The 15,598-nt window shown below is 44.5% G+C and overlaps 2 protein-coding genes across 7 annotated transcripts; one reads left to right on the top strand and one right to left on the bottom strand.

The window, feature by feature from the left end:
* Positions 1-83: 83 nt before the first annotated feature.
* Positions 84-4,059, bottom strand: LOC120828696 (epithelial membrane protein 3). The gene is made up of 5 exons (XM_040192209.2): positions 2,570-4,059; positions 1,510-1,597; positions 1,319-1,421; positions 1,074-1,214; positions 84-787 (listed from the first exon to the last, which is right to left on the bottom strand). The coding sequence occupies exons 2-5, from the start codon at positions 1,585-1,587 to the stop codon at positions 612-614; spliced, it is 498 nt and encodes a 165-aa protein (XP_040048143.1). The 5' UTR covers positions 1,588-1,597; positions 2,570-4,059; the 3' UTR covers positions 84-611.
* ccdc30 (coiled-coil domain containing 30) lies at positions 3,518-15,105 on the top strand. Of its 6 annotated transcripts, none has more exons than XM_040192197.2 (28): positions 3,535-3,640; positions 4,377-4,605; positions 5,327-5,509; positions 5,679-5,799; positions 6,098-6,288; positions 6,461-6,556; positions 6,731-6,805; positions 7,208-7,364; positions 7,874-7,945; positions 8,250-8,365; positions 8,446-8,573; positions 8,726-8,918; positions 9,090-9,188; positions 9,491-9,619; positions 9,760-9,897; positions 10,083-10,261; positions 10,376-10,643; positions 11,140-11,262; positions 11,609-11,779; positions 11,994-12,203; positions 12,727-12,884; positions 12,980-13,145; positions 13,280-13,401; positions 13,554-13,695; positions 13,861-13,997; positions 14,370-14,487; positions 14,574-14,638; positions 14,777-15,105. In XM_040192197.2, the coding sequence occupies exons 2-28, from the start codon at positions 4,591-4,593 to the stop codon at positions 14,982-14,984; spliced, it is 3,780 nt and encodes a 1,259-aa protein (XP_040048131.2). In that variant the 5' UTR covers positions 3,535-3,640; positions 4,377-4,590; the 3' UTR covers positions 14,985-15,105. The 6 variants fall into 6 exon arrangements, with proteins under 6 accessions (XP_040048133.2, XP_040048131.2, XP_040048129.2 ...); XM_040192195.2 differs by having other exon boundaries at positions 6,728-6,805; XM_078083830.1 differs by having other exon boundaries at positions 4,377-4,610; positions 5,332-5,509; positions 6,728-6,805.
* The last annotated feature ends 493 nt before the right edge of the window (positions 15,106-15,598 follow it).

The following is a 15,598-nucleotide window of genomic DNA, read 5'->3' as shown; positions in this document are numbered from 1 at the left end:
CGCACAAACGATAACACGCACATAACGCTGTAGTCTACATGGTATATAATGCAGCACATATGTTCTGAACAAAACAACGATACTGATGACTAATTTACAGCTTTATTTGCATTTGATATAATATATTATCAAAATGAAAACAACTGCGGGTGCTGTAGATAACAAACATTGCACGCGTTCTGTATCTTTGTGTGATCATCTAAAACAGGTACTGAATATATTTCTAAGATCAGCTTTAGGTATAAAAATATATACATTTTCAACTTGCTCCATCTTGAAATTGAAAGTAATTCAATGTTTAATAAGATCCGCAATTCTATTAAAAGAAATAATACTGCTTTGGTATTTATTTACCTTTCAAGACAGGACAACAAATCTCTTTTAGTGTACACTTCTTTAAAAAGAGCATTGTATTCAATTCAATGTATGCAAAAGACAAAAGCAATGCACATTAGGCTATTAGAACATCATGAAATCAACTAAAGCACGACTAATGATCAAGACTATTGTGAGTTCTGAAAAACAAGCATTTCTGATAAAAAAGTAAATCCGTCTATTAAATTTTCCTCTTTTAAAACAAAACAAAATCATCGTGAACTTCCCTTTTCTGGTCACTCTTTCTTACGTAAGTGGATGTAGATGACCCCGCTACACAGCAACAAGGGGACACACACCCAGGCCAGAATGAAGCAGTAGCCAAAGCGTCCGGATGTCAGTTCTCTGGAGTCCTGAAGGATTTCCTCTTTGTGTAATGTGTAAATGAGAGCTGCAGAAAAGGCGGCCAGCCCTAGAGGAATAAAAAACGTCAAGAAGATGTTTATTTAAGTTTAAGTCAACCTGCTTAATTGTGTCTACTTATTAACATCAAATACAATAGAGATAGCAACAACCACCTTCTGCCCACCTCATGTTGGGCAAAACAACATGAACACATCACAACATATACATAAAAACCTCAAATGTACAGGGCCAACATTTGGCTTAGTCTATACGTCAGGGCAAACGTTACCCTTTTCAATTGGTGTCATCACAATGAGATCATCATACGGAACATTTTTTCACTCAAATGTTACCTGCAAAGACTTGACACAAGCCAGTGAAGTAAAAGAGTCCACCCTTAGACATGGTGAACAGTTGTCCCAGGAACACCACGAAGGAGACGGAGGAGAAGACCACCGAGAGAACCATCAGGACCTGCACCGCCTGAAGCCACTCTGAGAAAAGGAAAACACTCGTCTAAAGTGTCTAAAAACAATCTTAGGTCTTAGGTTTTGCCTTGTTCATGTGCAGAGGTGATGAAAAGGACATTGTTGCTGACCAGTTTCTTTGGAGGATGCACACAACCAGGTTCCTGTGAAGTTGTCAAACCTACAGTTGTACCATAGGTCGGAGTTCTCCATGCCTTCCCACACCCACCAGGACTTTAAAGAGAAATTAGGCATGATACGTACAGCTGGATATATTGCACAAATAGATGAATAGGCGCGTTTTCCTTATTATGACTATTACCTTTTCCATAGTTGCGATGAACAAAATTGCCAGTGTGATGAGATGCAGCAGGGTCACAAACATAAGCAGGTAGGCCATTTTCAACTCCCTGCAAAAACAAACCAAGCTGTTCAAACGTAGGCTTCCTGAGCAACTCCATCCAACATAAATGTCAGCAAGCAAACAGCGGGAAACCAATTTAACTTGTTTGCAGGTTCCAGAGTGAGAATCAGTGAGTGTGAACTTTCTTGTTTTGCCTTGAAACATTAAATGGAAAATCTGAGTAGCCAAACAGAGTACGCTAGTGTTATGTAAGACCATGCTTCAAAACAGAGTGTAATGAGTTATTCCCTAAACTCCTCTTTGACTGGGCTGTGTGTCGCCATCGTAAAGCAAACCACAGAGAACCTGTGAGGGCCCATTGAAACCTAAATGGTACCAAAACATTTACTCAATGAATCTCCCTACCCTTCTGAATGGCTGTTTTTTAAAGTGCATGTAGGGTATACAGTCTGTGATTCAACCTACATTTGGATTTCATTACAGTGGGGAATTATAGCGAGGAAAGCCTTTCATTTTACAAAGCCACTTGGTATGGCACCGATACAGTTATAAGGTGACCGTAAGAGGCTACCAAAGCTGTGATGAAAATAATTCCAGTTTACAATAAAGAAACATGGACCGAGAGAGCCACTACAGGGAAATAAAAAACAGAAATTGTCAGTGTGGATCATTATCTGTAAGAGAGGTCCATTTGGGTGGGCGGGGAAGTCACAATACTGTAAAATGAAGTAATTACATGAGATTTTATCCATGAAAACGGGTTAACAACAAAGCCAACGGTTAAGAAGGTTTAGAATGTATTAAGTGTGATAATCAAACAATACAGATATAATGAGAAACATCTGTGGCATAATTATTAAAATAATAAAAACATTTGGACATGATTTTCTTGCTTTCTGTTAATTGTAGAACCTGTGTTCTTTGGAGTTGTGAAGAATCAAAATAACAACATCTTGTTTTAAAACTACCACAATTTAACAGGCTATTAACTGAAATAATTTAGAAAACACACACTTACCCGGTTTATTTCTTGTCTTTCTAAATCAGGTCTCAGGAGCTGCAAAAAAGCAGCTTCGCCGCTCTACTTCTACGTCAACGTTTACTCCCACTTGGTGGTCTTCTCCTTTCCAACCATACCACACCCCTTCTTTTTTCAGTCACTCCATCAAAACTTTCCAAGAGAACGCCCATTTCCTCTGTGCAGAACAGAGCTCTCTTTTTCTGTGCGTTTTTAATCACTGAGTACAACCTCAACCCCCCCCAAAAAACCCCAAAGGAGACCCACCCATGGCCAGTGGAGGCACATAGAACCACAGGAAAAAGCCTCCTCTGTAAACAGCCTGCTTGGAATGCTTTTGGGCACAGAGATCATTTCACTCATGTCACATCCACTCATGATTCCATGAGTCTTGTTTGGGCAGATGTGGAAAACAAACAAACAGCTGCAACATAATCTGTACATTCGAACATAATGTGTTAGGAATCAGGTACTTGGAACGGGTTATGTGAATGCCGTGATCCGCCAAGGAGTCTATAAATAAATCATTTGTAAATATTATTGGGGGATTAATGCTAAAATCACAACCAAATTTATGACACTAACATGCATTTTTCATATTTCCCCTCCCCGTAGAAAAGGACTAATTGTGTATTATTCACCCCTGCTGTTTACATCAATTGATTCATACGGAATATGGGTATGCTTCATCAAGAGAGATGTATATTAATTGTCACTTATAACAGTGAATAAAATATGAGATTGCTAAAGATGGATCCCTTTTATAGTACTGTCTGATTTGTAAGGAAGAAACCAATTCAAAGATTGTTCAATTGCCACGACGCCAATTTAGTGTCCGGCTCAACCTTGGCTTAGTTAGGAATCTTTTGTCTTAGAACAGTCATATACAGCAACAATCTTTCCAAGAATAATATTTTTAAACCAAAAAAAACACCAACCCACAACTTTGCCAGTTGATCCCCTGCATCATTTAAATGGTACGGTCCGTTGCCTAGGTGATAGTAGAAGCCAATTCACGTCGCCACGCCTGCCTTTGGCTCTTTTCTTTCTGGTCCACTTCACATGTGAAAGGTGAGTACAACGCGCGTCTCACCCGCAGGTTCTCACACGCCGACGAGTTAACCTTCAAGCGGGAGCCCGCAGTCACCTCGCCGGAACCCTCGCGGCGTCAACCCGCAGCTGCCGAGCGGACACCGGGGAAAGCTGCGGCTAGCGTTAGCCAGCTAGCGTTAGCTGCGCGCAAAAGCACACCGACGCGAACTCTGAAAGTGACCGAACTAACGTCAACTGTGCGGGAGCTGCTGGTAGTCACGTGCGTTGCCGCCGGTCACCGACCAGCCCGTCAAAGCGCGACTATTCTCTGTCCCGTGTCTTCTCCTCAGAGTGAGAGGAATGCAAGTGGCACTCGCTCTACGTAAACCCTCGTTCGCTCCTCCTTGTCAGACATTTTGGGAAGAATGGTCAGCCAGAAGGCAAAGATGTTTAACTCCACATGATGATGATGATGATGATGATGATGATTGGGGGGGTCGTTATTGCAGTGACACTGTGCACATCGCAGGGACCTATTTTGTTGCTTAGCTTGCTAGTGACTTTAAGTCACCCACATCACTGCTGGCATGTTCAGCTCCTCGTGCTTCACTACATGTTAGATCAAAGATTGCTAATCGAGGTCGAAGCTTTGCATAGCCTCAGGTGATGCATTGGAACCCGGCTGCAGGGTGCTCGAGGTTCCATATCTCGCATTTGAACTTGTCTGAACGTGCCTTGAAAGCATTATTCAAAAGTATCCCGCATTTCGTTGCAGGGAAACCGAAGACAAAAGACCGTGTGATGGCTGAAGTGCGACAACAATCGACGTGATGAAGTTTGAAGACTTGCTGTTTTTTGCTGCATCGTTTCTAAAGGACCTCCATGGGATACGATGTAGGCTAAAAGTGCTATTTGGTATGAGAGGGTTCACTTTGGAGGAAAAAGTTCATCATCCACAGATGCTGCTTCGTCATAGTTGATGTCAGACCATGGATCGTGATGAGGTGAGGTTGAGTCACTTCATTTGCTTACAGATAACACGGTGACAGCCACTGTCACTGCTTTGTTCCAGTGTTCGTCATCAGAAAACTATCATTGCACTTTAATGTAGTTACACAAAATGTTTTTTTTGTCAATTTTTACGCGAGTGTCAATTAAACGAGAAAAAGTTACTTTCAAAATGCAAAAAGTGTCTTTTATCTTCCACGCATAGCAAACATTCAGTCCATGTGGACGGCCCTTGTAATTAATGTATGATCTTCAAGCCACCTGTTCCACAAAAGCAAGATCACAGAGCAGTTTGTGAGATGTAAGCACAACGGGCGCATGAGACCTGATACCCAGCAGCATGTTGTTGGAGCAGGGGCCGCTCCAGGAGTAGCTTGAATGCTGCATCGGGGCCCTGCTCGGGTTACCGACCCTACCGAGCACAGTATTGGATTCAGGAACAGGTGTTTGGTGCTGACATGCCAGGCTGATGTTGTGATGTGTGCTGCACACACCGGATCAGCTTTCAGTGAGACTGACCCCCTTAATGTTGTTAACACTTTTGTTAATGCCGTTGCTCACGGTTTAGTTTGCTGGATAATTGTTTGGCAAAAGTTTGGCCATTTAGCTCATTGTGCTGCAGCTGTCATAGGATGTTGTTGTGTTTTTTTTTCTTCTTCTTCTTTACCACACCGTGACACAACAGCTTTGTGATAACGCTTTGGGATGGCTTCTCAGGTGAGAACAGTGCTGGACCAGATTTCCACGCGGCTCCAGGAGGATGGCTTGCCTCCAGATGCCAGTGTGGAAGAGCAGCAGCGCCACTTGTGGCAGCAGCTGCTTGCCAGGGAGGCAAAGCTTCAGTCTGCCACCCAAGAGGTGCAGACCCTGCGCACCCAGCAGGCCAGCGAAATGAAGGAGGTGAATATCGTCTGTTTGGGGTTTACCAACGTCGATACGACCGTAGTCCTCTTGAACTGATTTGTGTGCGATGGAAACGTACATTTCTAATATTGGTGATGCACATTGCCAGCTCTCAACAGCAGTTTGATTTATTTATTTATTAATTTGTACCCTTTTTCTTTCTTAGGTGGAAAGCTATGTTGCGCATATTCGAGGGCTGCTGGACCAGCGAGACTGTGCGACTTCAGACTACGAGAGAGACCGTGAAACCTTGCGACAAGAGCTTCTCCAGATCAGACAACATCAAGGTGAATTCCATGTAAATGTAGCACAACGTCTGTGATCTTTTAATGTCGTAGCCTGGCCTGGCTCTCCAGATCACCGGAGCATGATATTTCAAACACACCGTTGTTTATTGTTTCTGAAGTTGTTCACATAAATTTATTAAAGCACCTGCCATCCGAGTTGTATTTTTATTTTCATTTTATATCTTCTGCCATTAGGCCAACTTGTGCACCATTCTGTTGTTGTTCTGTCTGGGCTTCAATGCTATTTCGCAGTCTTGCTGGACAAACCTATGACCGGAGAAAACGCCCTTTCTTCCAGAGAATCAGAGCAAGGAGCTGGCGGAGATGTTGGCTCAGGAGGACCTCGGGGAGATCGCTTCGTACAGCCCTAGTGAGCAGGTGGCGTACTTGCTGGTGGAGAGGGCCACACTTCTGGAGAGGCTCGATGCTGCTGAGAGGATACTGGAAACTCCGAGTCTCACCCTCAACTTTGGGGAAGTCCACAACCAGGTGAAGGACTGAGCTGCATATTATCAGAGGGAGCAACCATTTCAATTTTTCATTTTTTTATTCATAAAACAACTACATATCACTTTACTTTTTTTTTCAAGTAAACTCCCAGTTTGGGAACCACTGGTTTAATGAGTCTATTTTTTTATCTTTTTTTTTTTTTTTTTTTAAGCTGGCTCTTGGACAGGAGCACATTGGCCACACGATGGGGGAAGAGCCAAGTCAGCAGAGGGAGGATATGCAGAAAACCTTAGACACCCTGACGAAGGTGAGGTGACTGCCATTGCGCCCTGGCTGTGTTACAGGTCTGTAGAACTGAGCAGAATTCCATTTGTGTACAAAAGAGCAATATCTTTTTCCAGTTGAGGGACAGGCATATGTCGCGTGAACGTTATGTAGTGTCTGTTGTGATTCTGCACACATGGGTCTCTCCTCTCAGCAGTGTTCATCCCAGAGTCCGTGGAAGAAGCTCTTTGGGTTACGCAGGTCTGGTCAGAGCAAACACAATATTACCCCTGTAGGTTTCCACCTCCCCTCATATACTAACTAAGTCACTAACACTGATAAGGGGCATCGCAGGCTTGTCCTAAAGATATCTGCATGACCAATATGATGCAGAGGACATCGCTTGTCTCTGTAACACCTCAGTACAACAGTAATTGCATGTTGCAGGTAACGGGCATGTCTACTTTTTTGTCGTACTGCCTCTCTGTGCAGGAGAATGTTGAAATTAGGGAGATAACTCATCGCCCCAACTCCTTTCCAGGCCTCTTGTGATGACGAATCTCAGCCTCATAATGCATGTATCTCACAACGGCATGTTGGGAAACTTGCATCGGCAGTCTCGCTAGCAATCTTCTTTCCCGTTGCATTCCCTCTGCCCCTCTTAAAATCCTTTTGCGTCATCTTTTTACATCAGGCCCAAGGTGAGCAAATATCCCAGGAGCGGAGGGAGCGCCAGAGGCTGGAGCGGGACCTTGACGAGGCGTCGAGGAGGCTGGCGATGGCTCATCAGGATATTCGCAGACTCACCAACGAGCTGGACGCTGCCAAATTCAACCATCTCGACCAAAGTGGTATGTTGCAAGATTTACAGTATGCATCCTTCACAGAGTTGTGAGTCTGGGTTACATTTCATGTCATCTTTTTAAAGAATAGAGTTTTTTGTGTGTGTGTATGTATGTATGTATGTGTGTGTATATGTATATATATATATATGTGTATATATATATATATATATATATATATATATATATATATTTATTTATTTATTTTAGTGTGAACATTGCTGCTGAATTAAGGGGTTGAAATAAACCTACCTGCTGACCACATCCGACCTTAAATTTTTTTATATATCCACAGAAAGTATTTTCAACGTCTTGCCGTAATCATATGTCAATAATATTTGTAGTCAAGCTACAGATTTGGCGGTGTACCTTTTTTTTTTTTTAAAGCTATAGATATTTAACGTGGAACGGGTGTGTTCTATCTAGCAGGTATTCACTAACAAAACAAATGTTCCAAAAATCATGTGTGAGAAGAGCGGTTTTTGGCTTTAGAATGAAAAATATGCTTATAATCTCAGGATCTGAGCTTCAAGGAACAGTCCGCGAGGTAGAGAACTTGAGGAAGGAAGTGGACAAACTGAAACACTGTGGTGAGACACTCGGGTGTGAAACATAAACTGTCATTCAGTCTGAGACGTTAATTCCTGACACATTGTTCTGGGATTTTATTTTACTATTCTAAAATGGTTGCAGAGTTAGTGTTGGATATTATTGTTCTGTTTGTGCTTCGCAACGCCACTAGTAGAAACACTAGCTGATAAGGAAGTTGATGAACTTGACATTACTTTTATTCTGTAGATCCCCCTCCATTGTCTTAAATTCCTATTAGGCTGGTGAAATTTGATTGGTATCCTGTTGCCCCCCCACTTCACATTCATGGTCTTATCTCTTCAGACAAGATGAAGCTGCAGCAAGCCAAAGAGCAAAATAACTCTCTAGACGGTGAGAACAGAGCCCTGAGGGAGCGAATCCACACTCTGGAGTCCGAAAAGTCAAAACTCCTGGACCCGGTTGGTATTTTACTAATCCCTCGATATTGATTTGAAAACGTGAACCGTTGTTTCAGCGGCTTGGCGTTGTGTTTGTGCAGTTGGAGATAAATGACGCAGACCACGATGTGCTGACCAAAGAGGATGAAAAGGACAAATGCTTTAGCAGTGGACAACAAAACAATTTGTCTGGCCCTTCCATGGAAGACACTGATCACATTCATAAACGGTAAACATAATTAACTCACCAGGATAAGAACTTTATTCATCCCACACCAGGTAAAGTCCGTTGTCACAGCCGCCTAACAGTGGTTGATAGTGTGATTAATGCCCCGTCCCGCCTGCTGTTTGTGACTAAAACGCGTCCTCGTTGCCCGGCAGGTGTCGTGAGGCGGCAGAAGACGGACTCGTACAGATGAGGGAGCTGCAGCGGCAACTCGGCAGGCTACGCAAGGAACTGGATGATCTGGAGGAGAGGAATGAGGAGCTGGAGGCTCTGCTGGGGGAGGCCCAGAATGCCAGCAAGGCGGAGAGACATCGCCACGAGGGAGAACTAGAGGGACTACGTAGGAGGGTAATGAGCAGCGCAAACAAAGGATTGATGGAATATTTTATATCAATATACTGAATGTGAGTTTAAAAACATGTCACCTGAGATGACTGTAAACTTGGACAGTGTAATCGAGTCCCGTAAACAGTCACCTCCAGTCAACAGCCGAGTAATAATCGTAACTGGTCAATGCAGATCAATGTTCTGGAGGCCGAGTTGAAGCAGCAGGAGGTCCATCCAAGAATGTTAAAGAACGGCGAGGAGCTCAAACCCACAGAGTCGCAGCTACAGCTGGTAAGACATTGCTCCCTTCTAAGTATCATATACAGTATATATCTTATACGTTTCCCCTTAAGCTAGCAGGAATTGCAATGAGCTCAACTAATTTCAATAGAGCACGGAGAAGTGTAATCACATTGCTTATAATGTGAATGAAAGTTATTTTTATTTTTTCTTCTGCCATTTTGACTCAAATACGATGGAAACTGGTTTTACAGTCAAATTCTTTCGGATTGACATTTTGTAAAAAGGCAGAATAGCCTGAAACTTTGACCGGCCTTACGATCCTTATGTTCCCACTGTGTCTGTGTATAAAGCACCTTCGAGACAGCCGGCAGGAGAGATTGGCCCTGCTAGAGGCTCGTCTGACTGAGGAGAAAGACTGGAGGAAACAGCTGGAGGTGGACCTCGGCGCTGCCCAGGCCGCCCTCAAAAAGGACAAGGAGGTAAAAAACATGCATACTTTGTCTGACAGAAAGCAATGAACGCCTCAGTGCTATAATACAAAACAGTGATATTTAATGTTCAGCTATGGAGATTTAGTCCTATTTGAGTTACAATTTGTCCAAATCCCTCTCTTTTAAAGGCTTTGCAGATAGGCGAGCGGGAGCTGAAGAAGCTGAGACTTGAGGTCAACAGCATTCAGACAGAATGCCAACAAGGGAAAACACTCATCAAGAGCCTAACCCAAGTCAAAGGGGAAAAAGCAATTCTGGAGGAAAAGGTTTGATGGTTTTTCAAAACATTCCTGCGACTTAGAGAAATGGTTATTTAAATACAGGAAATGAACATGAGCTTCACATCTTTTTAATATATCAACATGAAAACACCGCATGTGTCGCTTTCCCCTTTCCACCACTGAACCGAGTTCATGACTCCTTTCCTGTCCCCTGCCTCTCTGCCTGAAAGGTGGCCCAGATGGAGCGTTCCCACACCCGACTCGAGAACGAGTTGAAACGCTACAAAGAGAGCGACCGAACGTGGGAGGAGCAGCGGGAAAAGTGGCTGCAGGTTGACCAGCTGCAGGAGCAGGCTGCCCGGCTAACCGCTGAGCTCGGCGGCCTCCGGACGACACACGATGCCTTGAGGTTGGTGTCAGCCCAGAGTTCATTCTACAAAACCACTTGGTCCTTCTCCCATGTATAATAGGCAGTCCTATCCTGTGTCTTAATTGTTTTGCATGACTTTTGCATATGTTCCAGGGATGAGATGGTATCCGAGCGGCTGCGGGCCGCCGAGCTGCAGGCCGAGCTGAGCTCTAGTGTGCAGGAGAAGCTGACGGCGGAGGGGCAAAGAGAGAGACTGGAGCTTGAGATACAGCACCTCAAAGAGCAGCTCAAGTGGCATCAAGAGCAACTCTCCTCAACAAAGGGAGCACTTACCAGCAGCCAGAAGCCTGAACAGCCCGCGGCTCATATGGAATCTAGGCTTAGTTTAATGGAAAGGACCAAGGAGGAGTTGCTGGATAAGGTAATAGGAATAAAGCATGCTTTATTGTCTTTTCCAAACCCAATAAAGTGCTTGACGTGTTTAAATCAGGATGAAAACCTTTCAGGACCTTCAAGGCTAAAATAAAAAGGCTTCACAGTTTAGGGAAGTGATATCAAATATGCCAATGAATCTACAAGAGTCATGCAGGTAGTTCCAGAGCTGAGGGTCCTTGACCTCAAACCCCCGGTCACCTTTAGTCTTGAGCTGGGGTTTAGGAACGCAAGATCTCATAGAGGCGCAGCAATACAGCTGCGGTTTTACCCATTAAGTGCTTTAAATGTGATCATTAAAATCTCAAACTGACTGCTAACCAGTGAAGAGAGGCCAAATCCGGGTTGACATGTTCATGTCTTCTAGTGTTTGTTAAAAGGCGAGCGGCTGCGCTTGGTAACAGCTGGATGTAACTGGATTAATCGTGGATCATCCAAACCGTATATCTGTGTGTGTGTGTGTGTGGTATGTTTTCTGTTTGTAGCTTTCCTGTGTGAAGCAGGAGCGTAATCATCTGCAGACCAAGCTGGGGGAGGAGCGGCAGCTGGCCTTTCAGCACCAAATGGCACTGCAGGCTCAGGTCACTGAAGCCCAGGCCCACATCAAGGTATGCATGGCCATAACTCACCCCTAACATGCAGAGATAGACGTGCTATTTCTGCATGGGTTTCTAAATTTTCATGAATTTTCATTTTATGTCATGATTGTCTTTTTGTATTGCTTTGATTTGGTCGAGGAAGCAGCAATTTAAGCGATGCTGGCATTCTTTAACTCATTAATAATAAATGCTCATAATTAACAACAAAAACACCAGGTCTCTCGATTCCAGTCCTCTGTCCCGTTTCTTTCCATTTAAATCATGAATCGTTTGCTTCATGACAGCAGTCACACAAAAGCCAAGCTTGGCTTCTGTATTTATCAGTCCAACGCCTCCCGACATTTTCCCTCCTCAGTCCCAGGACTCGGTGCTGAGCCAGAAGGCAGAGGAGGCTAAGCAGATGAAGCAGGACCTGCAGAGGGCCCAGAGCCTGTTCACCTCCGCAGAGAGAGAGCTGCGCTACGAGAAGGAGAAAAACATGGACCAGAAGAGACACAACGCCCTGCTGGACCAGGAAAAACTCAAAGTTGGTATTTAATTACAGCACAGTTGGAATTTCCTAAATGCCTCTGACATTCATTACATAATCCTCTGCTTAATCACTCTCCTCGTTACCCACTGCGAACGATAATTACCGCGAGGTGTCGTACAAACGGCTATAATTGTGGCTATAGCTGTTACGTTGGTGTTAAGCGTCTGTTTTCTTGCAGTGCTCTGTTGTTGAATCGTGCCTCCTTTAGCTCTGTGCAGACCTGAAGCAGGTCCAGACCAAGCTGGCGCAGGTGGAGCAGAGCCTCCACACTGAGGCTGCAGAGTGTGAACGTCGGCAGCAGAAGATCAGGGAACTGGAGTTGGAACTGGTGCGCACCTCTACACACCGCACCACCACTAACACCCTGCAGGAGGACCTGCAGGCCGAGAGGGCGCAGCTCATCGCGGCTGACAAGAAGGTCAGCGCGATCATCTCATCCGAGTCCAATCTGGGGCTTTTTTCTTTTTTCAGTCAGATTGGGGGGAATTTGGTAACCAGCGGTGCAACGCGGGGCATCTCGTGTTAATATTTCAGGCTTAGTGACAGAGACTGTAGAGGATTTTATGCTTTAGTTTTTCCTCTTGGGATTCTGCTTATCAGTGACAGCCCCATTGAGAGCTGTATTCTCAACGCTTACTAGAAAACACAAACAAATATATATTCTTTTCTCCACCTAATTTGCCCTTGAATTGTAATTAAAAAGATTTGCAAAATCTGCTTAATTAAAATTAAGCAGGTTGCCGCTTGTGTAGAAACATTTTTGCTCAAATGTGTTTGGCTCGACTTGGCGTCGAGTTTTTTTTATTTTTTTTAGGGTTACATTCGCCACCGTTTACAGGCTATTTGTGTCCTAATTTGAGGACATCCTGTGATGTAATGAAAGGTTAGTAGTTGATATTATCTGTTGCTGACTGAAGCCCGCGGCTGTGCCGGAATGACAGGTGTTGGATCTGCAGCTGCAGCTTAAGAGTGCCCAGCACCAGCTGCGCATGGAGGAAGCCCGGGCCGGGGAGAGCAGCCGTCTGGAGAGGGACAGCAGGGATCTGTCTGACTCCTTGTCGGCTCTGAGAGCCCAGCAGCAGGAGCAGCACATCACAAGGTTGCACCAATCGCACCGGCCCGGTTTGGCTCGGCCCCATTTGCAAGATGGCAATGGGATCTATCTAGCCATCTTTTCTTCCATCTCTATCACAGGAAGCTGCTGGAGCAGCGTGAGGAGGAGCTGCAGAAGCAGGTGCGCACCATGAGGCTCAAAGAGGCCTCCATGACGAGGACTAATGCAGAGCTCAGTCACCATGCCCAGCAGCTGGACACCCGCCTGCCCATCCTGGAGGCTGAGCTCAGCAAGGCCAGAGAGGAGGTGATAATCCCTGGTTATCAGTGGACACCAGTCTCACTGTCTTTTTCTTTCATCTTTACCACGCCAGTAGTTACAGTCCTTCCATCAAACCCCTGTCCATATTTAGGGTTTGAATATTCATTTGTTTCTCTCAGGCAAGAGAGAGCCAGAAGTTGAGCCACAGACTGCAGGAGGACTTGGTGGCCAGTCAGCTGGAATGTGACCGATTTCAGGGGGAACTCCAGCTCGTCCTCTTCCAGCTGGACGCACACGTCGGGTGAGACACGTGCATGAACATAGTTTATTTAATTTTAATGTAAATACCTATGTACTTTCCGATCGGCTGAACAAGTTTATAGCAACATCTGCAATTAACTTGGAGAAGTAGCTGCTTTTCTGAGGTTTATTTCCTTTTGCTCCACCGACCAGAAAGTACAACGAAAAGCAGAGTCAGCATAAGATCAGGCTGCGTCGGGCCAAGCAGGTCTACCTCAGGGAGACTGCCCAGAGGGATCACATAATCCAGCGTCTGGAAAACGACCTGGTGATGGCCTCCAACCTCTCACAAAAGGTCTCTCACTCACACACACACACACACACACACACACACACACACACACACACACACACACACACACTTACTTTTCCTCTTCTTATAAATATCTCACAATGGATGCCGGAGAAAGCTTTCCTAGAATATCCCTGTTTTTTGTTTATTTCTCCCCGGTGGGTCCAGGAGAAGGAAACGATCCATACAGTGACGGAGGAAAATGAGAAGCTTTTGGAGGAGAAAAGGGAACTGTTGCAAAAAATAAGCGAGGCAGAGGAAATGGGCAGCAAAGGCATGAGGACCGCCTCCACTGTCCAACACAGGTAACTTAATGAATCACACTAGTTTGTGCACTCATAACTAATCCTGTTTCTTTTCAACTGACAAATGAAGGGTTGTTATTGGACATCAGAGGGCTCAATATATTTGAACTGAGTTTATTCATTGTTGAAATTATTAATTGGGAACTTTCTCCACCAAGACTCAATATTCACGTCAAAGAAAACTTCAAAGTTTTATTCCAAGTCTTTCTCCTCAAGTTGTTCTACATTCCTTATGAACTGCACCACAATAAAGATGCTCTTCATTGTCAACCAAAACTGTCAACAACATACCATATATGTATTGGTCAGGACATAAAGGCCCCATTGGGTGGATATTTTTTGCGAGTGAGTGTGAACACTTCTGTGTTCAAGGGTCAACGTCTTGGAAGTGGAAAACCGGCAACTTCAGGATCAAATCCTGAAGCTCTCCAACCAAGTCAGTTCCTTGGAACGTGCCCTGAGGAACGTGCAATCATTCCACAGCCTGCAGGTTGGTACATGCAGAGTAGCACAGTAGTTGTTTTTTAAATACAAAATATGTATATTTTATTCATTAATTGTGCAAAAACCCAACAGAATGCCAATAAAGTGCTCCTGTCTGAAAGTCTCTGTGATGGCTTCCTGCATTCATCCACGCTGAGGTAAGGGGATTCTGTACTAGACGCTTTGTTATGCTCTTTATTTCTTTATTTTCCCCTCGTCATGTCACACATTGATAGGATTTTAGGTGGATGCGTCTGTGTATTTTCTTCCGATTTGAACCGCGTCTGTGTTGCTAGTCTGGCGTCCGGTTCGTGTGATCCACTCAACATCCTTGACGCAATCTGCCGCGAGAAGATGTCGGAGCGTGCGGTGGCGGACGGCAACCAAGCGTCCGTCTCCGCACACCAGCCGTCGGAGCAGGGCTACCTGAATCTCACCTCGCCGTCACTTCTCCCGGGCGCCAAGGGCTCAAAAGGGAGCTCCTTTAACAGTGACCAGGTATGAGAGGCGGCGGTCTGTATCGGGAGTTTTCAACAGCAAGCTGCCTGCGAGGATGCGTCAATGTCTTGGGTTGTACCAAGGCATCCGCCACTGAGGCGAAAGTCAGAATAAAGGGGTGAAAGTATCTCGAATGGTAAATAATCCTTGTTTTAAGGCCGTAATAATGAAACCGAAGCTTCCAATGGAGTTCTGCTCAGGGAAGATCATCTTTTTGACTTTTTCCGTCCAGATTCCAGGATTTGGTGGACTGTCAATTATTATGAAAAGGAAGGTGAGATTTGAAATGAAAGCTAAATACGTGGCACATCCTTGTTTGTGTGCACGTTGTTTGCATCGTTAAAAGACAATCCGAATGCTTGAAAGCCTTGTTTTGGCTTACGAGAAAGCTTTTTTTCAATGTAATGGTACAAGATAAGGCAATGTACTTCACACTAGCACAGTGAATTTCAAAAAGAAATTTCATGAAGGTTAGAGTGAGACTAGCTTAAACCGAGCACTTTGTAAGAAGTTTTGGGGAAAATCCATTGTACGTATTTTCCTCTGAATTGAATCCTGCAGTATTTTCAGTAGGGAAAAAATGCCTTTGTGTGGTTTTAATGTGTCAAAGATCTTAGCGC

This window comes from Gasterosteus aculeatus, chromosome 2 (genome assembly GCF_964276395.1).
Source record: "Gasterosteus aculeatus chromosome 2, fGasAcu3.hap1.1, whole genome shotgun sequence".
In the NCBI taxonomy this organism is placed as follows: domain Eukaryota; kingdom Metazoa; phylum Chordata; class Actinopteri; order Perciformes; family Gasterosteidae; genus Gasterosteus; species Gasterosteus aculeatus.
Note: the sequence above shows the minus strand (reverse complement) of the source record. Positions and strands in the feature narration are given on the sequence as shown.

Coding starts and splice junctions, on each gene's coding strand:
- LOC120828696 (XM_040192209.2), bottom strand. CDS start 1,587: ATGGCCTACCTGCTTATGTTTGTGACCCTGCTGCATCTCATCACACTG. Junction 1,215..1,318: donor TGCATCCTCCAAAGAAACTG/GTCAGCAACAAT, acceptor TCCTTTTCTCAG/AGTGGCTTCAGGCGGTGCAG. Junction 788..1,073: donor CTTGTGTCAAGTCTTTGCAG/GTAACATTTGAG, acceptor TTATTCCTCTAG/GGCTGGCCGCCTTTTCTGCA.
- ccdc30 (XM_040192195.2), top strand. Junction 8,919..9,089: donor TAGAGGGACTACGTAGGAGG/GTAATGAGCAGC, acceptor TGGTCAATGCAG/ATCAATGTTCTGGAGGCCGA. Junction 14,488..14,573: donor AATCATTCCACAGCCTGCAG/GTTGGTACATGC, acceptor AAAACCCAACAG/AATGCCAATAAAGTGCTCCT.